We start from the raw sequence: 24,277 nt of genomic DNA, 5'->3' as shown, positions 1-24,277 counted from the left end.
TTACTTCTGGGATAAAAGGAATAAAGACAGAAGTTAGACTCCTTTGTTTTTGTTTTTGTTTTTTTTTTTTTTGGTTTTTCTCCGGTACCGGGAACCGAACTCATGACCTTGCGCTTGCCAGGCAGGCGCTTTTGCCGCTGAGCTAAACCCCCAGCCCCTAGACTCCTTTGAATATACTTTGTTTCATATATTTGATTTCAGAATAATAAAACTACTTACAAAATTATAATGTATACAATTATGAAAATAAATAAAAAATAAAAGGATTTCTCAAAATAAATGAGATTACTCATATTTCTGATGGGAGTGTAAAGTGGTACAGCCTTTATGGAAAATAGTTTGATAATTTCTTATAAAACTAAAGATGCAACTACCACATATCCAAGCTATCTCTTAGGCATAAATCCCATGGGAAAAATATCACTCAGATTCACATGAAAATCTACACACAGATGTTCATAGCTATTTTATTTGTAATAGTCTACAGAGTATAAACAATCCAAATGTTCTTCCATGGATGAATGGTTAAATGTAATACATATATATCATACTACTTTTGGCAATAAAAAAGAATGAAATAGTCACAGATGCAACAAATCAGGCAGCTCTCCAGGAATTACACTGAGTGAAAAGGCCAGTCCAAAAAGGTCACATACTGGATCACAGAATATAGGGCTCCATTTATGACATTCTTGAAATGACCAAATTATAGAAATGAAGTACAGATCAGTGATATTTGCAGCAATGGGAACATTCTATACCCTGGCTCCTTCATTTTACATCAATGTCAAAGTGCTAGTTATGACATTTTATTAAGATGTTCTCATTAGGGGAAATTAGGACAGACAAGATTTCTGTATTTTTTTTTTACAACTGTAATACAGTTGACTATTACTCAAAAAGTTTAACTATCAAAATAAAATTGATAATTCCAGATGATGATTATAAAGCTAATTAAAAAAATGGTGGCAGGTACCACAACAGTAACAGAAAAAAGAATAAAAAGTAAAACTGATAATCAAATAAGTGTCTATCTAGTTGGTGTTATAATCAGGAAATTCTTTCAAAAGATTTTAAACAGAGTAAATTGTACATCCCATAAACTGTACTCTAAGGAGAATAAAGTTCTGAACTGGGCCAGGGATATAGCCCAGCAGCACAAGTGCCAGCCTGGCAAGTGCAAGGTCCTGAGTTTGATTCCTGGTACCAAAAAAAACCAGTTCTAAACTGCTTTACATTATCCTACCCATGGTGCTAGTACATGTTGTTACTCTCTAGGATTAAGCAACTGATAAATTATGTGACTTTTTTTTTGTCTTTTTGAGACAGGGTCTTGCTATGCAGTTCAGGCTGGCCTTGAGCTCATTTTGTAGCCCAGGCTGGCTTTGAACTTGCAACGATCCTCCTGCCTCAGCTTCCCAAGTGCTGGGAATACAGGCAAGCGCCACCACACCCAGCTTGTTTATGTGACACTTTAATTACATTATTCTTGTGCTGTTGAGACCTAGGTGCCATATAAATTTTTTTAATTTAAATGCAAACTTGCATTCCTAGATTTGAACCACAACCATAAGAACAGGGCTGGGGATATATATAGCTCAGCAGACAAGCGCCTGCCTGGAAAGCGCAAGGTCCTGAGTTAGATTCCCGGTACCAAAAAAACCCACAAAAAACCAAAAAACAACTATGTCCCAATTGCATAGTTCTGATACAGTAACATAAGAATAAATTCACATATTTTAGCTTAAATGTAAACAAAGAGTTGAAACAATTTTTGATAATTACTGAAGCAGGGTAGTGCATTCATGTGAGTTCACTGTACTATTCTGCATAGGTTTAAAAGTGTTCATAACACATTTAAAAAACAAAAAAGAAATTGAGGGGACCCCACATACTATAGATGGGAAAAATGACAGACCTACCAAATTTTACATGTAACCAAGGTAGTGTTCTAGTGACTCTTTAGCATAGCATATTCCAGTGAAAAAAGATGTAACACTTAGAAAATGCACTATTATTTCATGTATAACTAATAAAATCCCTACAAAGTGAACAATGACATGCTGTCAAGGAAAAAATTCTTAATTTTAGAGCTGTCAATATACAAAAATAATAATACACATAAAAATGAAAAAGTACACCTTAAAATTAATAAAATACAGTGGTGCCTTGGTTTATGAAATTAATTTGTTCTATGATTTTGAAAAAGATGACCATGTCTGTGTTTGTGCAGAAGAGATGGCTGTGGTCATGTTTGTCACCCAATGTAGAGTATGTAAACAAGCAAAATTTTGCCAAATACTTTTGCTTGGGAAACAAACTGTTTGCAAACAAAAGTGTTCATGAACTAAGGTACCACTGTACAGTGATTCATTTAACCTAGAAATTATAAATAAAATCCTATTAATTTTTCCAGTAAAATTACTGGCAGTCTTATCAAGTCCGTACAGCTTACCTAGGCTGACAACGCTCACACAGATATGTATCAGGAATATGCTGCCTGTCGATCCCCATGCAGTCAATATGTTGCCAAACACTTAAAAGGAAAAAAGGGGTGAGGGGAGTAGAAAAAACATTAAAACCATGCTTAAGACTTGATATTTCATTTAACTATTGCTTCATAAATGCCTACTTTGAGTTTAGCACTGGAAAAGGTGCTATGAGGAATTCATAAAAGTATGTCCTCAGGGAGATAAAGTTTTGAGATGTAAAAACAAGAGGGCAAATTTAGGATACATAAAATAAATTTCTAAGTAAATACAGGAGGCACAAAATAAATTCCTTTGTCCACACCATGTGGAGTTGATGGGAAAAGTACCTGGAGAATAATGGGTGTGATGAGAACCTCACTCAGAAAAGGAAGCAAAAGCATTATTATAGTGTTTACCAGTTAGCAGACAGAAGGAGAAGGTGGCCAGATAGTGGTCAATATATATGAAGAGACTATTCATTTTGTGAAATAAAGGGAGGGCTTAAAAGTAGATTAAATATAGTCAGAATAGATAGCACTTGGATTGTTGGGATGGATGTGTGTAGATTTCCTCTGTCAATATGTAATGATTTTAGTGGCATAGAGTATTAATTAAAGAAGCTAATAAAACAAAAGCAAAATGACCAACTAAGAGGCTTTCCCAACATTTCACACTTAGCTTAAAAAAAAAAGTACAGAACTAAAATAATAGCAAAGAACTATCCAAAGAATCCAGAGGTATTCCATGAGGTGGGAAATTAAGCCTAATTACTTTTAATGCAATGGGCCAGCTTGGAACAAACTTTTCAATTTGTTGTCTTATTTTATTACCAAGACTCCAATGGTCTAAAATATACATATATGTGTGTGTATGTATGTATGTATGTATGTGTATATATATATGTTCCCAAACATAGTCATAATACTTCTTTACATAAAAATTAGCCACATCTAATATGAAAGTACTAACCTAACTGGTATTGTGTTGTGTTTTTACTTCTCAACTGAAAATGGACAAGTACTAGTAGAATGTAGGCGTATGAAAATATATATTAAAAAAATGAAAAAGGATAAAGAACAAGGAATATTAAAATAACAAGTTATATTAAATTTGAGAAGTAAATAGTGATGTCACGCAGACCACAGAAAAAACAAGAGTAGAAAATTAATAAATGATCAGAGCAAGACATCTCAGACTTCAAAAGATGGGAACAGGCAATAGGACACTGAAAAAATAAAAGATGCACTGTAAAAAAGGAATAGAGAGGAAAAGAGTAAGCCTTGCAGTACACTATAGGTTGAACAACAGAAAAAAACAACCAGAGAGGGATGGGGAGAAGGTGGGGCAAGGGGGACAGAAAGTCAGAGTCATGATAACAAGGGCAGTCACTGAGAAGCAGACACCTTGAATAATCCAAATACTGAAGTTGTCCTATAAGAATGTATGGTTGGATATAAACAAACCAAAACTCTAAGGACAATTTCACTATTCTCTAATAAAGATAACTGCATATTTACAGGTCACTGTAATTTGATCAAAAGAGAAACACTGCTTAGATTATTCATTAAAATAAAACACTGCCAAGTGGTATGTAATTTTCCTAGTAGATGATTGGCTAAAAGATTGATTCTAATAAACTTGACACTTTCTAACACAAGGAAAGCAGTAAGTAACTGAAGTTGTTTTTTGGTTTTTAAATTTACCTCCTAAATAAATTTACTAAGGTCATTACTTGTGGTAATGATCTATATCACAGGTAATGGAAATTTATTTTTAAATTTGAGAAGATACTACATTATGTCATTATTAAAATAAATTCAGAGTATTCACATTAGTAACCTTCCATAGAAACAGTATCAAATACAACACTACATAGCACTTTAATTTCCAACTCCTAATCACTTACTCTAATAGGTGGGAACAATATTACAAGTACTGCAAAGTAATTTATATTTAGCTCCAAGATGCATTTTTATGCTCACATTCAAATATAGAAATAAACTTTACTACTTCAAATAACGCAGCTATGCCATAAAGACATGAACCCAGGAAATTCTGTCATGCTACCAAACTTTCTTGCCCTCTACAAAGCACTGCCGAAATACTCTGCTCCCCACCCTACCCAGGGGACGGACTCAGTAACTTTAAGGCTGCAATCCTATTGTTCCCTCTCCATCCTCCCCAAATCCCTCCCACAAAAACAACGAACAAACCAAAAACCACCAAAAACAAAAAACTGAAAGAAAACCCCACTTTCTGTCCCAATCACACCTTCTCTAGGGGAAGAGGCCTTTCTTGGTGGTTGAACCAGGGTTGGGGGGAGGGGACACTGTGGTTCTGGTACAAGAAGACTCCAGAGTGCTGCAAGGTTCAAGTCAAAAGGAGGTGAGAGAGTCAGGTCAAACAAACATCAATCAAAATCTTTAATTCCCCTAACCTGGAAAATCACAGTTGACTACACAGCACACATCATTCCAACGGAAATACAAGGGACTCAATTCTCCTCTCATTTCTAACTTGTCTACTCCTGCATATGTATTACTGTTGAACTAAGTAAAAAGAGAGATGATCTCAAATAAATTGAGTTCAGAACTGATTGTTACTTAACTCACAATGGGGATTTCCAAGAGGCTCTAAGATAGCTTCTTTCAAAAAAAGCATTTTCTAGGAACAAAATAGATTGCATCAATAGTAGCAGAGTACCACTTAAAAATGTGTCAGTTTCTCCAAAAGTGACTTCAGTTATCATTTCCAAATTAACAATCAAGGTTAGAAGCATTCAAGAAAAACTAATGGTGTGAGATATTTTACCTGCATTTGTCACAACAGATCATGTATCCATCATCATGTGTAAAACCACATATGCACCTGGTTACATCAGTACCATAACTTCCGTCCTCAGATGTGCTGATTGTAGTAGCACTGGAAGTTTCATCAAAATTAGGAGTGGTAAATATGCCTACTTCATTTTTGCTAATAAGAACTGATGGAGGAGGGGAAGCTGGAGGTGTTGGAGGAGGACGAGCACCATAATTATGGTCCTGGATAAGGGAACACAAATACAGCACAATGTGAGCTAAGTAACTTAAAATCCAACCATCACTTTGAAGACTCAAGAGCTTTGAAATTGGCCTATTTCTTTTTGAATATCTTTACAATCATGACTTGAAATCTTTTTTTGCTTTTTGTTTTTTTTGAGACAGGGTCGAACTCATTATGTAGCCCAGGCTGGCCTCAACCTTGTGGCATTCCTTCTGCTTCAGCCTCCTGAATGCTAGGATTACAAGCATGCACCAGCACACCAGGCTGATGAAGTGAGCTCTTACACCACAGTGGTTAAGGGAATGCAGCTATTTACAAGGGGGCTAGGGGAGGTTACCCTCACATCAGCTTCATCTCCCTCCCCCTAAAACAGAAGATTCTTCCCAGTTCTTTGGTCACATAGCTTCATCTTTAACATGAAAGCAAGTACATGATATGAGAATAAAAAAAATTTCTAAACCCTCAGGAATATAGAGGACAAGAATAACAAAAATAAAGAAGATACACCATTACTGTAAAGTATATAATATAGGATTTTTAAAAAAACTGGTACTATTTATTCTGGCCCAAGTTAAAAAAAAGTTCTCATAATCATATCTTCATAGTATCCCAAATATGTCCAGTTCTAAAACTGTCTGAATCTAAACTCTGCCTCCTACTAGCTATGTAATAGAAAATAAATTAACTTAGATAAGCTTTTATTTTCTCAGCTATGGAACAGGGATGAAAACTACATTTCATGAGGTTGTTTTGAAGATTAAGTAAGACTAGACTGGCACATAACAAGTGCTCAACAAATGATAACTATATAATTTACTATGTAAATTACTATGTAACTTAGAATAATACACAGCACACTATAACCTGTACCATGGTCTCATCAAATTACTAATTGCATAAAATTTACAGAGTAATAACAATTATAATTTTAAAAAAAGTAATCCCTTAACATGGATAGATTAAAGTTAAACTATAAATTATATATCTAATTGTTCAAATATAAAACAACTGTGCTTTTAAAATTCTGAGTTTTAAGCACAATATTACACACATCACCTTTCAACCTCTAAATCTGAAAAATATTCTTCCAGAGAAACGTTTGACACTTACCGCATAGGGCAAACCAATGTAACTGTGTGAATGATGTGAGCTGCTGGTATATAACTGGTGGGGATAACTGTTGGATTTCTCAACTACCACAGGGCTAGCTTCTACGGATTCTGGTCTGGGGGGAAAAAAGTTCCATCAATGAGAATTCAATTCATTTTCTTTGTAATCAATTTAAAATAAGTATTTATATTAAAACAGCAATACAAATATATCTATTTATAGTAGGTAGATAACTTGTGAATAAGACATACTTTACAGCTAGATTCTGGGTCCAAACAAAGCTTTTTGTTTAAGTAAAATAACTGTCCTACTCCAAGTTCAAATAGAGTTTTCCTATCTTTTACACAAAAATTAAAAAGAAAAAAATAACTCAAAACCAAACACACAGAATAGCTCATGGCACTGGGAACACTAAACACAGGGTAGAGAGAAGTGGTGGACTCACTAAACAGGACTGAGGACACAATGAGTACACAGACCTCAGTGTAAATGTGTCTACTTTAACGTTTGAAACTATATACAGGTGTTGCGTATGCTGAGACAGAACAGAGCGCTGGAAATGACAGTAAGAAACCTCAGAATAAAGCAGGACTTACACCCGAATAAACACAAGCAGGAGCCCCTAGATCTGTAGTTCTGGCCTGGTAACGGTTAAGTAAATGGTGACTGGCCTCTATTGCTACAATTCACCAGCTGTTACTGTTATAAAGTCTCTGCCCGAGCACTTCATATACGTCACTTTCCTAACTTCTTTACTCATCCTAAACCTCCTAAGCTGTACTTCAGCTACTTCCTGTTGGTGAGTGTGGTAACATACCTACATCCGAGGTCAGTTCACATTAAAATTAATCTCTCCCTTTCACATATATAGCAACACAATCTGTTTTTGTGCTAACACTTTAAATTCTACAGATACAATACTACTAAAAAGATTTTTTTCACAACAATCACCTGTAAATTTCCCTTAGAACTCGGTACTATTTGCACTACTAATGGTTTGAGACTTGCAGCAGCACAAAAGCAAATTTTGTAGTCAACTGTTTCTTCATGTATTTTCCCTCCTTCTCAAGTCTCAATTTAGCTATAAATGGTTGCTGCTGTAAGACCTAGTATGCAGAGCAACAGGAAAAGAAGGTGCAAACAGAAGTTATTCATTGGTAATATGAGGGATTACAAAAAACAAGTCTCCAATATGTTCTGAATACTATGCTGTCAAACCTTTTTCCTCATTTCAAAACCGATGTATGCTCACTGTATAAATTTTCCATACAAGACTATCATCATCCAAACTCCATTCCCACATCAATAGTACCTTATATTGCCTTCTAATTTTTTTTCTTTGGATAAATATCTACACAAAGTGTGATCAAAATATACAAAGACACAGTGTCATTAATCTCCTTCAAAATATTTCCCACTGCTTCAAACAACTTATCTCATCATTCTTGCCACTTTTCTTTGTTTTGATTTTTGGTTTTCTGAGACAGGGTCTCCCTATATAGTTCACGCTGGTCCTAAACTCACTGTGTAGCCCAAGCTGGCCTTGAATTCCCGGTGATCCTATTGCCTCAGCCTCCCAAGGGCTGGGATTACAGGTGTGTGCCCCCCCACTTGGCCTCTTGTCACATTCTGAAGCAGTTCTGGAAGTCCTCTTTCACGAATGTTTTTACAAGCTGTGATAAAAAATATGGTGAATGCAGTTGCTGTGTGCCATGCAACACAAAGGAAAGCTCCTAAAAGACTGTGGTGTGTCCTCATCCATTTATTCACCAGATCTGACATCATATGAGTTCTGGCTCCTCTCCAAAGTCAAAAGGACCACTGAAAGTAAATGTTTTGCACTGATTCAGGATTTTAAGGCAGTCATGACAATACAACTAAAGACAGTTATAGAAGACTTCCAAGACTGCTTCAAAACATGGCAAGAACAAAGGACTAAGTGTGTTTGAAGAGAGGGGTAGTACTCTGAAGGAGATTATAACTGCAATGTGTCTTTGACTGTATACATTTTTTTTTTTTTTTTTTTTTTGGTGGTACCGAGGATCGAACTCATGAATTTGCGCTTGCCAAGCAGGCGCTTATGCCACTGAGCTATATCCCCATTCTGACTGTATACATTTTTAAAAGTTTAAACATGTTTTGTATTTTTCAATTAAACCTTGTATTCACCACTTGCTTTTTCCACCTTTAAATGTCAATACACAGCTACCTTATTTTTGGTAGTAATTGCTCATTTCACTATATGAATGTGATATAGCTTGTTTAACAATTTCCCCACTGATAAATTATTTTTATCTTTCACTATAAAAAGTATCACTGCAACTGTACAGCCCTACGATATATCTTTTCTCCATATAGTAGTGTTCATACAACAAGGATTCCTGGAATTATAAGTGCTAAACAAAAAAGGATAAATGCACATAAAATTGATACACACTGCCGAACTGTCTGTAACTATTTTACAATACTGACTCCTTTAAAATTCTTTAAAAATTACATAGAAGTGGCAGCATTTTAGTAGTGCTCCGTAATACTATTAATAAAGCAACATGCAGGAGGAATTCATGGTCAGTGTAGAGAGAGTTACTCTTAAGGATATAGATTAAACTCTTCAATGTTACTGAAGAGTGTTGGAAAACTTTGATATTTTGGGGTAGTTAATGGTTAAGAATAAAATTAAACTTCCAGTGGAAATGTAGATAAATTCAAACATGAGTCACAAATATTTTGTATAACTTCATGATTCAAATTAAAGCTATAATACTGACAAGCTGGCAATGAAAGAAAGCAAAAATACTTAGCTCCTCATGCCTACTACCTGTACCTAAGGTAATTTTAAAAACAAGGTAACTATTTTTTTAAAAAATTGGTTGACATATTTTAAGGCTTTTCTAAACCTAAACCACTTAATTAAAAATTTTAAACAACCCTCTTAAAAAAAAGAAAAACAGGTATTATTAAAAGTCCTATGGTCAGGGATATTTCAGAGCTCTGCATTTCTACAGCAAAGTAAATGAGAAAAACCACTTGGTGACAAATGCCAAAAGTCAAACATCCTCTGATCTGCAACTCCATTTGTGAAAACTTATCCTAACGAAGTAGTTCCCACTAAAAGCAGACCTGCAGATTTGAGATATTTGCTTTAACACCATTCATAAACTAGAATTTTGAGTAGAAATATTTAGTGTTCAACCAACAGGCAATGATTAATTACATGCAAGGAAACATACTATGTGAATTTATGTATGAACAACAGCAGAACAGAAACTCTGATTAATAAAAGCTTCTCCATTAAAGTTAAATGTTTCCCTCTAAAATCTCCTGCAGTGCTACCATACAATAAATTGTGCATAAATAGTAACAGTAGTAGTAGTTGTTATTTACAAGTCTGACCAGTCCTGTTTTAAATAAATCACTAGATCTGCAAGGTATCAAAATGCTGCTAAATTATTTAATAAATATTTACTGAACACCAAGAATGTATTAGACTAAAGGAGTCTTTGTAAAGTTTGTTCTTTTTAAAGTATACCCCTTTCTTGGTTACTTTTCTCTCCTTGCTGAGACAGAATACCCAATGCCCAAAATGAAGGAAGGAGAGGTTTATTTAGCTTACAGTTTGTGGAGGTTTCAGTCCATACTTGGCTGGCTCCCAGGCAGAAGATAACAAAGCAACAAGAGCAAAGAGGGGAATGGCAGCCGAATGGCAAAGCAGCCAGAGCAAAAGGGAGGAATCGTGGCAAGCAGCCTCTTTCCCTCCTCTACATTGTAAGCAGGCTACCCCACCTAAGGGGCGTGTATCTCTCACATAATCTCCATGCCCTCCTCTTCCACAGGCTCAGGATGTATACAAAGTAAGCACCCTGGCTTCCTGCTGAGTCACTTAGCCAAACCTCTAGACTCCCCAAGCTTACACAATGTATCAACCATAGTAACCCCCAAACTGTTACTTCCTAAGGCCTTAAAATAAAAAATTTTTGTAATTCTTTTATATAATTCCAAGTTCCAGCACAGCCTGGGCAACTGAGTGAGATTCTGTCTCAAAACAGATGTGCACATTGTGAATCAAACAGGAACACAAAAAAATACACTGGTACATACATCACTTTTCTATACATACCTTTCTTGTCTCCTTCAAAGACAGAAGTCCTGGCTTGAAGGATCTATAGGCACTATACATAGATATACTATGCTGTCAGCATATCCATGAAATGCTGACATGATTTTGTATAATATCATGTAAGGTTAATATACTTATATAAGATTTAATACACTAACATAAAATTTATGAAGATTAATAAAATCTGGCACAATGCATCAGATTCACTCATCACACAATCTAATGTCCAATATACTGAGCCAAGAAGCAGAATGTGAGCTTGGAGAAAAGTGACTCTTTTACTCAAAACCTTTGTAAAGATATATTTTGTCTCTTATTTCTTTAAAATTATTAAACATATTCCCTAGTTTTCATGTTTTTATACCAACTAAATAAGAACCTATCTTTAAAAGGATTCAGTGACAGCTCCGATGAACTATCCTGTTTCCAATTACTAGACAGGTTTTGATTTTATTAACCATCTCCATAAACATCTCCTAAAGCTTAATGAACTTTTTCTTTCTTCAGATCTACTTACTTTTCTCAGTAACATGTATCAGAGACAAAGGCAGAGTCCTCTAGCCACAAGTATAATATATTTCTGTATAAAGCAATAAAGTGATAATATCATTTTTCTGGATTCTGTTGGCTTACAAGTGTATTACCCTAATTGAAAAAAAAAAACAAAAAAAGAAATGCATTACCCTAAAGTTAAGAAATTATAGCCAGGTGTGGTGGTACACACCTGTAATCCCAGCACTTGGCAGGCTGAGGCAGGAGAATCATTGCAAGTTTGAGACCAGCCTGGGCTACAAAGTAAGTCCAAGGCAAGCCTGAACTGCATATCAAAATTGTCTCAAAAAGACCAAAAAAAAAAAAAAGACTATATGCCCAATGGGGTGGTGCATTCCTGTAATCCCAGCACTCTAGGAGGCTGAGGCACACGGATCCCAAGTTCCAGCCCAGCCTTAGTAACTCAGTCAGACCCTGTCTCAAAAAGTAGAGGAGCAATGGGGATGCAGTTTAGTGGGATGGCCCTGGGTTTAATACCCAGGGCTGCAAAAATGAATGAATTTATGAATGTAGCTTAGTATTTCTGTTCCTAACAAAAGGGCTGGGGATGCAGCTTAGGGCAAAGGACCTGGGTTCAATCCCCAGAGCTACCATAAGTAAATGAATGAATGATAAATGAATATAGCTTAGTATTTCTGTCCCTAACAGTGAAAATTTGTCATTTTCTGCTGACTGTTAGTGTTCTCAAATTGTATCTATCAACATTAATATAAGGTTTTAGTACATGAAAGACTGAATCTAGGGGTGTCATTTTACACTCTCTATCCCAAACAAGGCATTAAAATGAAAGTATTCCTAGCAATGCTGGAGAAGATCCCATTCCCTCAGCCAGGGATATAGCTCAGTGGTGTAGCACCCGCCAGGCAAGCATGAGGTCCTGAGTTTGAGTCCCAGTACCCAAAAGAATGGCCCCAATCCCTAAGCCACTTCATCAGAAAAATGTATTCCTATACTTCGTTTCCATTTGGTAAATTCCACTCAAAAATTTATTTTTCAAAGACATTTTGGTGGATTAATCTTACAGTTAAGGAACACATAGGTTATAATTCAATAAGTAGCTCTACAATGATGTTTGGCATGTATATAAGGTATCTTTATAGATCAATACAGCATAAAAAGATATATAAACATTGTCATTTCCTGCAGAGTTTCCAATTTGGAGGGAGGAGTATGGGTAGCACAAAGAAATAGATACCCAAAAACTACCATATAAAGCAAAAAACAAGGTAAAATGCCATAGAAGATACAGTTAACCAAAATCCTGTTCTGTATGTCACTGACCTTAAATTTTTAATCTCTGTCCTCCTAAAAAACCTGATTAGCTAATTTACTATATAACTGCTAGGCATGCATCTGTTTGGCAAATTAGGTGTATCTGGGCCAGGAGAGCTTCATGAGGATGTCATAGATTGGAACTTCCCTAAGATACAGCTACCCCTATAAATTGGCATGCTCCTTGTAGGAAACTAGAAGCTCTCCCTATGTTACAAAAAACTTTGAGTAGTATGAGGCTTCAAAAATCTGGGAGAGAATAATGCCTGCCTGCCCAACATGGATCTTGTCTCCTTGTGCCTGAGTTGTTACCAGAGAAGCCAAAAAGAAAAAGCCCTGGATGGATGGCTGTCCTCCTCCATGGACTGCTGCATGTTCTCACACAGAAGGGAAAACTTGATGCTAAACTCTGACAAGTTGTAGCTTGTAACCCATATACCATGGAGACTGACGTCAAGTCTGTAAACCTGAATGTTTAGCTCAACGGCAAAACCTTACAGGTGAATGACAAAAGGTCAAAATTCTAGAGTCTAGACCGAAAGGAGCTCAAGAGAAGAACAAGTCTATATGAATGACAAGAATAAGGACAACATCATGAAGTTTCATTTAGATTATAAGATTTAAAGGTTAAAGGGTATTAAGTATGTAGACTTTATACCAGATATACCTTCTACTGAAAAAAATCTAATAAAAACAATAGTAATGATAGGAAAAAGCAATACCCTATATGTATGTAAAGAGATAGGAAAACATGGCAGGTGGGATCTTTAAGGACTATGGAGAGATCAGTTAGACTTTAGAATAATGTTTATTCATTTAACAGTTTTTCTTTATGTAATATACAAACCTCCTATAATAGAAAGAGATTTTCCTTTGGAGATTTGGATCTAGCAAAACATTACATTAAACTATACCATTAGGTGATCTGCATACTAACAACATAAAACACAAATTCAAATACTTGCAGTGAAATCTCATGGCAGTATTAGGTATAAAACAGTTGTCACCCAGAATGATTTCAAACATGTTTAATTTTTTTCCTACCTCAAAATTAAAATAGCAAAACTTCAAAATCTCAACAGGCTTACAGAGTCCCGTGCAGACTACATCCATTAAACTCAGTTTGATAGCAATTAAACAAATATTAAAGATATAATGTTCATGAAGAACCGTAACAGCTATAAAGACCAGACTCTGCCTGCCTTCAAGGAACTTATAATAGTATGCTTTCACTGATTCAGTAAACATTTGGGCACACAGTAAGTATCACACAGTGAAACACTGTACCAAATGCAGGAAATTGAAAATTAGAGAGGCGAAAAAGTCATTCTCGTGAATGGGACTGACAAGTATATCAACGATTACAGTAGTGGCATCAAAGGTATGTCAAGGGCTACCATGACAGTAGTCACATTTATGCAAGCTTTAAAGAAAAGTCCAAGAAACAAAGAAGTAAAAGTAATTGAGAAAATACTGCAGACAGAAAACACATACAGTCAAGAGATATTGAGACACTTAAGCATTTTACTGTAAGCATGACCTTAATAAAGATCAGCAGCAGGACAGTGACCTATAGTGCAAATTACTACTTTACAGCTCTATTCACACATCGTGGATCAGAATTTTTGAAGATCAAGGTCAGAAATCTCCATTTTAATAAGCACTTTCAATTTTATATCCACTTAAGTTTAGGAATCACAGAATTTAAAAGAATTGCTAAAATTCAGAGCAGATAGAGTTAAAAGTTTGAAGGAAGGGCTAGAGAGGAGGACAGGTAAGTCAGGCAAGGACCCGTTTCACGAAGGGCCCTGCAATATCTATCTAAGGAGTAAGATCCCCCCAACACACACACTCCTGGGGATTGAACCTAGAGCATGGGTACTGAGCTACATCTCTAGCCCTTTTTAAATTTTTTACTTTGAAAGAGGGTTTCACTAAATCTGTGTTGACCAGGCTGAACTTGAATTTGCAATCTTTTTGCATCAGCCTCCCAGAGTGCTGAGAATATAGGCCTGTGCCATCAGATACCACAATTAATAAGACTTTTTATCCTAGGAAGCTATATAGAGCCACTATTGACAATGGTGTGATAAGTAGCAGTGACACAAGATAAAGTGGAGAGTTTCAACGTGCAGTGAGTATCTGTAAATAACTCTCCTAAATTCATTAGGTTCAGGTGAAGCCCTGAACCTGATAAGAGCACGTAAAGAGTGCTCCTTCTCCAAGACTCCTTCCCTAACCCCATTGCTTGGCCCAATCCTTTGCCTTTTTTGAAAAGTATTTAGCACTCTGATTCACTTCAAAGTGATCAACCTGAGTATACGGTACTAAGGGCCAAATTCATAATCATTTAAGAAAGATATTAACAAAAAAGATATTAAAATGTATAACATTGTTACAACTACTAATTCTACAATTTTACCCTTGAGTTCCTTCAATTCTCAAGTTTAGGACCAATTTTTAGCCTTGGAGATTTGCCTACATTTAACTTAGCAGGCACAGAACACAGTGCATCAGTATCAACCACTGTTAGGATTCATCTGGTATTTAGTTGGTTTCAATGACAATGAAAATAGGATACTTTAAGCTCTCTCTTGTTGCTTTTACTGTCTTCCACTGCCATGAACTGTTGCCCCTCTGCCATGCCACCCTGCCTTGGAGCCAGCTAATTATGAACTGAAACATCTACAGACTATGACCTAAATAAATCTTTCCTCTCTTAAAAAAAAAAAAAAAAAAAAGGATACTTTAAAATGTTTTGTTTTTTTAATTTCTGACAGTCTCTGAATCTATTAATTACATACCACCACCAAGAAGTTCCCATTAATTCTCTAGATGCCTTCCTTCTTAAAAAAATTGTTCAGAAACTTCTAGCAGCCTTCTCTCTTACAATGTTATTTTAAAACCTTACCAAATTTGGTGTCCTTTACAGGATATATTCAAATTAGCCTTTCATCTACTTAATTTATAGTTATCACATGACACACTTTTTGAGTCTCTTTTTCTTCCTAACAGATTGTTGTAAATTCTGGGGGAAAAAAAAAACCTCTTTTATTTGGCTGTTTTCCTTTTTTTTCCCCTCGCCTTAGGTTCTGGGGATCAAACCCAAGATTTCATGCATCAAGGGCAAGAGCTCCACCACTGAGCTACACAATGAACCTAGTACCTAACAGCATCTTTTAGTCTGCCATTTAGCCAACAAAGCTTGCATCAGTTTCAAGTACCTACCTTTGATCTACAGTTGTCTCTCACTTAATGTCGGGCGTATGTTCTGATAAACACATTATCAGTCAATTTTGAAGTCTTACAATCAACACAGATTGTATGTATGTAAACCTAGACAGTATTGTCAATTACTCAAAGTAGCCTGTTGATGCAATTAAGAGATGTGGTACCAACAAGATATACGAGGCTGCTGCCATTTTAACACAACATGCTGCTTTACAGTAAACTTCTAATAAACGGAAATGTATTCTAACAATAAAAATATAGTAAATACATCATCCAGGAACATAGCCATTAATTATCAAGTATTATGTACTATACGTAATTGTATACACTACATTTTTAGGACTGGCAGTGTAGGTTTGTTTACACCAGTAGCACCACAAACCACAATTGTGCAATGCATTGTTACTATATCACTGGATAATAGGAACTTTCAGCTACATTATAATCACATGGCCCCACTGCTGTGTATGTGTGTATATATTGTTAGTTGTGACCAAAATGTTATATAGCACGTGACTGTATAGCACAGTACTATAGTTTTCATAAAGGGATCCTTCTTTTTATATCTGTGATCTGAAAAATTGCATGCTTACTCTTCTAACAATTAAAGAGAATATGATTTTTAAGCTCCTAGTATAAACACCTTTTACTGTTTAATGGTAACGAAGTTTTATTAAAGGTAGGAAAAAGACACAGACTCTGCAGAGCAAGTCTGGGCCAAGGAAAAGTCGGGAAAGAAGTACTCCCTACAGGGTGAGACCGGCCGTCCATGTAAGAGAGAACACAGTGGCCAAAACACCATTACTACTGTTCTCCTGAATATTTCAATTCTGCTAGCTTCACAATGCCTTTCAATATTTTCCAGCTTCCCAAAATAGGTACTAATCAAAACTGTTAGTTTGAATGACACATTCAACATGTTGAAATCACCAATTTTGTAAGAATGTTTTACATACAGGGACTTTTCATCCCTTCTATAGCCCCTTGCATATTTCCACAATAAAGAGGTTATAAAATGATTTCTAAGTTTAGTTTCTTCTCTTAACAACTGAAACAGAATGATCTAGGATATGGGCATTCAACAATCATCCTTATATAAACTTCAGGGTTAACCCCCCTAAACCAGACCTTCAAGCAATATGATTCATTTTTAATTAATCATGCTGAACTCGGTACTAAGTACTGCAGATACAGTGATCACACAGATAAGGTATTCATAGTCATGAAGCTTATATTTTAATAAAAACATAAAGCAGCAATGAAATAAAATTATTTCAGATACTATTTAGATAACAAAATGGAAAGGACTCACTGGGTATGCAAATCTGGACATTAGAAAGACTGTGCAGGGGATTAAGATGAGGGGGTATTCCAGCATAGAGATGGTATCTAAATCCAGGTATAACCTAAAAATCAAGTTTGTAAAAAGAGCTGGGTGGGGCAGTACATGCCTATAGTCCCAGCACTCGGGAGGCTGAGGCAGGAGGACTGCGGAGAGAGGTCACTTTGTGCTACATAGTGAGTTCAAAGCCAGCCTGAGCTACACAGTAAGACTTTATTTCCAAAAAAAAAAAAGACAGGCTGAAATTAAGTCTTAAACCCTCCAATATTTATAGACTAGGCTTAACACATAAGCCAGCAAAAAATGAAAAAGAATATAAATACTACTTTTAAGTGTGGTATCTAATAGGAAAAAAAGTTACTTACAAATGCTGAGAAATCTGTACGAATGAGAAAAGACTAGTTTCCCGGCAGATACAGCAGTGCCCTGCAGCCTGACAGCGAGTGCAAACAACTTTACTAAGGAGTTTGCTATGAAAATAGAGTAATAAAAGGGAGCAGGGATTTTGTGATAGCTATATGCGATAGCAATGAATGATCTAAGAGAGAAACTGGAGATTCAGAAGATGTGGGGTACTGGAGACAAGACAACAAGTAACAATCTTGTAAAAGAAGGGATGAGATGCAGAGAGCCACGCAGGACCTAAGTAACAAAAGTGATGTTTTCAGTCTTACAAGAGGAAAAACAGTTTCAATATAAATATAACATTTTAGATCTGAAGATGTGCTTCTAATACTGAAAATAGTGGTTGGCCTATGATAAGCCCTAGGGCTGGGCATGGTGGTGCATGCCTGTAATCCCAGCACTTGGGAGGCTGAGACAGGAGGATGTGAGTTCAAGACCAGCCTAGGCTACATAAGTGAGCTCAAGGCCAGCCTGAATTGCATAGCGAGATCCTGTCTCAAAAAGACAAAACAAAAACCAAACAAACAAAAAAACAACTATGATAAGCCCTAAACAAATGTCTATTAACAAATCAATTAGAAATTCCTATCTAATTATCACATTTAAAGAAAGTCATACCACTGAAATAGTACCGCTGGTCTCATCCGAACCTCCAAAATCCTAAAGCTTTTGAGGGTAATATCAAACTTTAAAAGGTTTGGAAGTTGGGAGCATTTCAGATTTTAGATGGCTAGATTAGGAATACTCAAATGGAAAAGTTTGTTAAAATATTCCAAAATTTAAAAAAAATCTGAAATCCAAAAATATCTGAAATCCCAAACATTGTGGATAAGCAGCACTCAACCTGTACTTCCTTATGCAAATGAAATGAGAGAAAAATGCAAGTTTACTAAAAACAGCTGTATCTAGATTCACTGTAGTGGGGCACACTGGTGCACACCTGTAGTACAGGCTAGTTGGGAGCCCAAGGCAGGAGGACCAGAAGTCTAAGGGCAGTCTAGGGACCTCTGTGAGATGCCGTCTCAGAAAATAAAACGGGTCGAGAACGTAGCTCAGTGGTACAGCCCCTGTGAGTTGAATATCAGGAGGGAGGGGTTCACTTTCTCTAAACCACAGGAAGGCAACCAGGCAGGACTGCTGAGCCCAGTCCAACCCACTCCCTAATTCTGTAAGTGAAGTTTTGTTTTATTGAAGCATAGCTCATTCGTTTCTCACACTGCTTTCAAATTGTAACAGCAGATTTAAGTAATTATGACAAATTCTACCAATCCAAATCTTAAATATTTACTTTCTGGTCTTTCACCAAAAAATTTTGCTCACCCCTGTTCTAAATTTAATTTGAAAATAAATCTGGGAAGTAAAAAAGGATTTTCTAGAATAAATGTATATTTTAAAATCAGAAATCAAAGTGTGTTTACAAATAAGAAAATGCATGAAAGAAACAGCTATAAAAATCCAATATTAAATGTCTGTTTGTTTTGGCTTGGTTTTTTGAAACAGGGTCTTCGTTATGCAGTTCACTCTGGCCTTGAACTCACTATGTAAACCAGGCTGGCCTTGAGCTGGCAGTGATCGTCCTGCCTCAGCTTCCCAAATGCTGAGATTATAGGCATGCGCCATCATGCCTGGTCTTGCTATAGGTTCTTAAACAGAAGGTATTTTCATTTCCTCTTCCTGAAAGTACAGTGATCACCAAGCTCTTAAAATCCTCAGGAGCATCTTAGTTGAGAAGAGGGGTAAAGATGCTCTAAGCCCTTCATTTCCATATCTCACCACAGCTGTTCTTTTATGTTTCACATACTGTGTTTCTGCAGAAGTTATTTGTAAAGCACAGATAGTCATGACTCTAATCAGTAAATACTGATACAGTAAGAAAATAAATAATATGGATAAAATAGACCAGGGGCTTATGCTTTACAATCTGACAGGGGAATTATTTAGCCTTTCTCAGCCTTTATTTTTCTATTTGTGAGATGAAATATCAAACTAACAATATAAAGTTAAATGCAACAACACGTGAAGCATTTACCTGACAAAGAGGTGTCCAACAAAATTATACTTCATCCCTTCATCCCTTCCTAGTAAGTTGGACATTATGAAATTACTACAGATATGAGATAATTTTAATCTATAAAAATAGCATCCAGCAGTATGCAATGGTGCAGTCCTGTAATCCCAGCTGGTTAGGAGGCTGAGGCAGGAGGGTAAGTTGGAGGCTAGCCTGGGCAACTCAGTGAGACTGTTGGAGATGTAGCTCAGTGGTAGAGTGCTTCCCTAGCATACACCAGTCTCTGAGTTCAATCTCCAGTACCACCCCCCACCCCTCACACACAGTTCATACAGTTCAACTTAATACCGCAATTATCAACTGTGCAGAAAAGTGTCACAACAGGATAGAAAGACCTGCTTGCAACGTTGGGCCTTAGGTAGCACTTGGGAACTTTTCTGGTAAACGGTTCCCTGCATTGGTAAGAAACTTTCCTCAAAAATGTTCAAATGGGAAGGGGAACAAGAGAGAGGGGAGGGGGAAAGGAAAAGTAAAAAAAAAAAGAGACAGAAAAGAAGGAAAACATGGAAACAAAGCTTTGCAAATGGGAAGGGGAGGAGGGGTTGAAGGGAGGGTAAGGGGATGGGAGAAAACAAGTTATACCAGTACAGGTACAAATTCTCTATGATGAATGTGGTCGTTATGTATATTTAAAATGTACCAATAAAGGGTAATGTAAAAAAAAAACTTTCCTCAAATGATAAACGTGGGTTACTGTGCCTAACCTGTTTGTACCAATACTATGGTTTAGCTGGGATGTCATTTAGTACTAAAGCACTTGGCTAGCATGAGCAAGGATCTAGTTTCAATCTCCAGTAGCCAGCAAAAAACCCCAGCCGACCAACCAAACAAACAAACATATGAGCCTGCTTTTCTTCTGGGAGTCTGGAGTTTTGGTACATGCGAGGCAGATGGTGCCCACATCCCAGCCTCCAATTAAACTCTCAGGCACCGAGTCTCTGCAGAGCTGCCCTTAAAGACAGCATCTCATGTGCTGTCACAATCTGTTAGAGAAGGAGTGAAGCGCATCCTATGTGAATCAATGCAGACAGTTTCCTCCAGATCCCACCCCTCTTTTCGTTTGCTGATTTTGTTTTGTATTCTTTTGTTGTAATAAATCTTAGTCATGAGTAAACTACATACCAAGTTGTATGAGTCTTTCTAGCATGCATCAAGCCTGAGGATGGTCTTGGTAACATCTGACACATCAATGCTTACAATATAACTTCTCAAAATGTATTACACAAAATTAGAAGACAAGCTCATTTTAAACATTTTTATGTACTATCATACTGTGATTCCCTCAAGGATACATTCTTAAAAAATACTTCATCCAATAGTCATGTCCCAAATTACCACTGTATGGATTTATTCTGAACAGATGCAAACTTTTAGCCATGCACTGTCACAGCTGCCTTAAAATCTTGTGTTCCATTTGACTTAGCAATTCTAGATTACACGTATCCTAAATAAATCACTTAAGATAAGCCAAAAAATTATGCCTGAATGTTATTTCCACTGTAATTTTTGGATCAAACATTTTACACATTTAATAAGGGATTGATCAAAATTTAATTTGGTATATCCCTAGATTGGACTTCCAAGAAACCATTCAAACAGGGGTCTAAATACTAGCAAAAAAAACCTATTCAAATTTTATTGTTAAAGACAAATTATAAGACAACATAGTTAGTGAGATCCCATTTTTATTACTCTGTGTACTTGCATATACAGGCAGATGCCAAAATGTCATCAGTGACTATCTCCACAGAGTTGGATTATCCATGTTTATCTCCTTTAATATATTTTCAGAAACTTCTAAGGTGACTATGCTCCACTTATTTTTGTAAAAGGTTAAATGTAGCTACATGCTTTATGTAAACTTTTGAAAAGATGTATCAAAAACTGATGGGAAGCAAGTAAGGAGAAACTCGTATTTCTTTTCTAAACATGGAAGAAATGTAACTCTAAAGATACCAGCTCCCTAGTCCATTTAACCAGAAAAGTATAATGGTACTTCTACAGGAGGTGGTGCCAGCTATTTTTTTAAAAATTCATTTATATTATATTAGTTCTTTCCCTTCTCCTTTGCAAAAAAGCATGTTTTTAAGTGAAAAGATACAGCTGGGAATATAATTTCTTCTCATGAACAGAACCAAGCTAGATGGCCCAGGTAATATTATCACTTCTATTATCAATCTCTACCTCACTACCTTTGCTGTAAAATAATCCTACCTTTCTTGAAGAGTGACAATCTCCGTGGAAAATTACTTACCAAGAAAAACACCTTGCCAGGTGGTATATGGCAAGAGAATACTTCATTATTATCAGGACTGACTGATTTTGATGCTAGGAATTAAACCCAGGGTCTGGGATACACTCCGCACCCACTAGCAGTATTTAATAGTGTCACCAGTCAAACTCTATTCCCAGAACACAATGAAGGCAAATGACCCTTAATTTATATATATCCTTAACTTATATATATATTTAACATAAATTATATATACATACATGTGCAAATATATATATATATATATATATCATGTAATTCTAGGCACTAGGAACACTAAAGATAAATTAGGAAATGGTTCCTGCTCTAAAGAAGCTCACAGTTTGGTGATATTATGAGAGATGTAAAAAACTATACTGTGAAAAAAAGAAAAAACACAGAAACCTGATTTTGAAAGAACAGGGAAAGAGATCAAAGGTATACGAGTGGGCATGAAAAAAGGCAAAGACCTGCAAAAAGATCTCTCAGAAGAAAAATGGTAAAAACTTCAGAACAATTTGAATGAAAAGTAAACCTATCTATGCCTGTACAAACTTTAAAATGGAGAGAGGCTGAGCTATATACAAAATGCCTTTACATTAGATTAGAAGGAGTCTGGATTTAGATTTAAAGGCAGTTGGTAATCAGTGATGGGGTAGGTAGAGAACTTAAAGTGACTTATTTGTTTTAGAAAGATCATGGCATATGCATGCTATTGCCACTGGGTAAAAACTAGAATACAAATGGGCTTTATTTGATGTGATTATTTTGGAGAGGCCAGAAGGGAAAAAATAGGTGATGTCTTTAGTGCTGATTTTACTGAATTTGAACTATTCATGAGTCATTTAATTTCAGAGGTCTAGTAATACAGAGGGCTATTGGGGTAGAATTAGGTTTCGGATGACATTCACAACAGGAACATGAAAATAGTCACAGCTATGGAACTGGATGAAATCTCCATGGCAGTTACAAAGTAAGGTCACGTACAAAAATATTTCAAGAAACAGGAGAACCATTTAAAAAGGAGCTTAAGGGATAAAAAGAAAAAGCAAATGAAAAGAGTTTACAGGTCCTCAAAATATTAAACTTAAGTCTCCCAACTCCTAAAAGTTTCACTTATGGTTTGCAACATTATGACGCTGGGAAAGCAACATACAATCATAAGAACCATACTTGGAATTCTGAATTTTGGCCTTTTCCAAGGCTGGTGGTACGTAGCATGAAAGAAGAGGAAAGGACATTCTAGCTATATGAATGGGCAGGATCTTGTGATACTGAGTGTCAGCAGCAAGCATGGTCTCAGCCAGGCAACCATAAAGATACGCAATACAGTGCGCTTTGTGCTAAGCTACAGTATAGAACAGTACGTGTACTGAATGAATTTTCAACTTGCAACATTTTCAACTTAAGATGGGTTTACTGGGATTTAACCCACTCTTAAATTGAGGAGCATCTGTATGCCCAGAAGAACTGAAACATGGAGTTAAGGAGGTACCTGAATTCTGATGTTCAAGTAGCATTATTCACAATAGCCAAAAGACAAAAATAACCTGAATGCCTATCAACAAATGAATGCACAAGTAAAATACCACACATATATACAGCAGTTTATTTAGCCATAAAAAGGAATGGTATCCTGATACATGCTACAATATGGATGAACATTAAAAATATTAGGCTAAGTAAAATAAGCCAGGCACAAAATAATAATTTTTCTATGATTCCACTTGTAGGAGGCACCCAGAATTCGGAAATAGAGACAAAAACTAGAATAAAGATTACAAGATGCTGGGGTGACAGCATTATTATTTAATGAATGAAAAGTTTCTGTTTAAAGTGACAAAAAAATTTGGAAACAGTGTGTGATGCTATACAACTGTGAATATAATGCCACTGAACTGTACACTGGAAAATGGTAACATGGTAAATATTACGTATGTTTTACCACAATAAAAAAAAAATGTTTTCACTAAAATTAAAGGTAAATATAATCAATAAAGTCAAACCCTACTGCAAAACCAAGCAACACTGGGCTAGGAGTATAGTCCAATGTGTATGCTTGGCATGGATGAGGTCTTAGGTTCAATCCCCAAAATATTTAAAAAAAAAAATGAAATCAGATAACACAAGGCCCAAAAACTATGCATTAGCTTTACTGTGGCAGTGGCATGTTCAAAGTAAAACCCAAACTGCAAGTGGCAGGTAAGAGAATTAATAAAAGGGAGAACAATGGAACAATGCAAGAATTCAAGCACCTGAACAGACCTACATTTTAGGCAGTGCTAAACGAATGAGAGGAATGAGAGGCAGAAAAATGGACAGAGGAGAGGCTCCACACTCAGTCCCAACCAGTGGCGGTGAATCCATAGCGCAGGCTTGTATTACTGAAAGCTCTAAACCATCACTGGTCCAAATG

General features: G+C 36.2%; 1 protein-coding gene across 1 annotated transcript in view; it reads right to left on the bottom strand.

Moving 5' to 3' along the window:
* The window catches only part of Kmt2e (lysine (K)-specific methyltransferase 2E), a 93,435-nt gene that overhangs the window by 38,009 nt on the left and 31,149 nt on the right, over window positions 1-24,277 (bottom strand). Inside the window, exons 3-5 of the mRNA XM_005377563.2 lie at window positions 6,624-6,738; window positions 5,283-5,512; window positions 2,456-2,536 (exon numbers count right to left, since the gene is read on the bottom strand). Coding sequence (XP_005377620.1) covers window positions 2,456-2,536; window positions 5,283-5,512; window positions 6,624-6,738 — 426 coding nt within the window. The remainder of the gene's footprint in view (window positions 1-2,455; window positions 2,537-5,282; window positions 5,513-6,623; window positions 6,739-24,277) is intronic.

Source organism: Chinchilla lanigera, unplaced genomic scaffold (assembly GCF_000276665.1).
Source record: "Chinchilla lanigera isolate Chin_1 unplaced genomic scaffold, ChiLan1.0 scaffold00009, whole genome shotgun sequence".
Lineage (NCBI taxonomy): Eukaryota > Metazoa > Chordata > Mammalia > Rodentia > Chinchillidae > Chinchilla > Chinchilla lanigera.
Note: the sequence above shows the minus strand (reverse complement) of the source record. Positions and strands in the feature narration are given on the sequence as shown.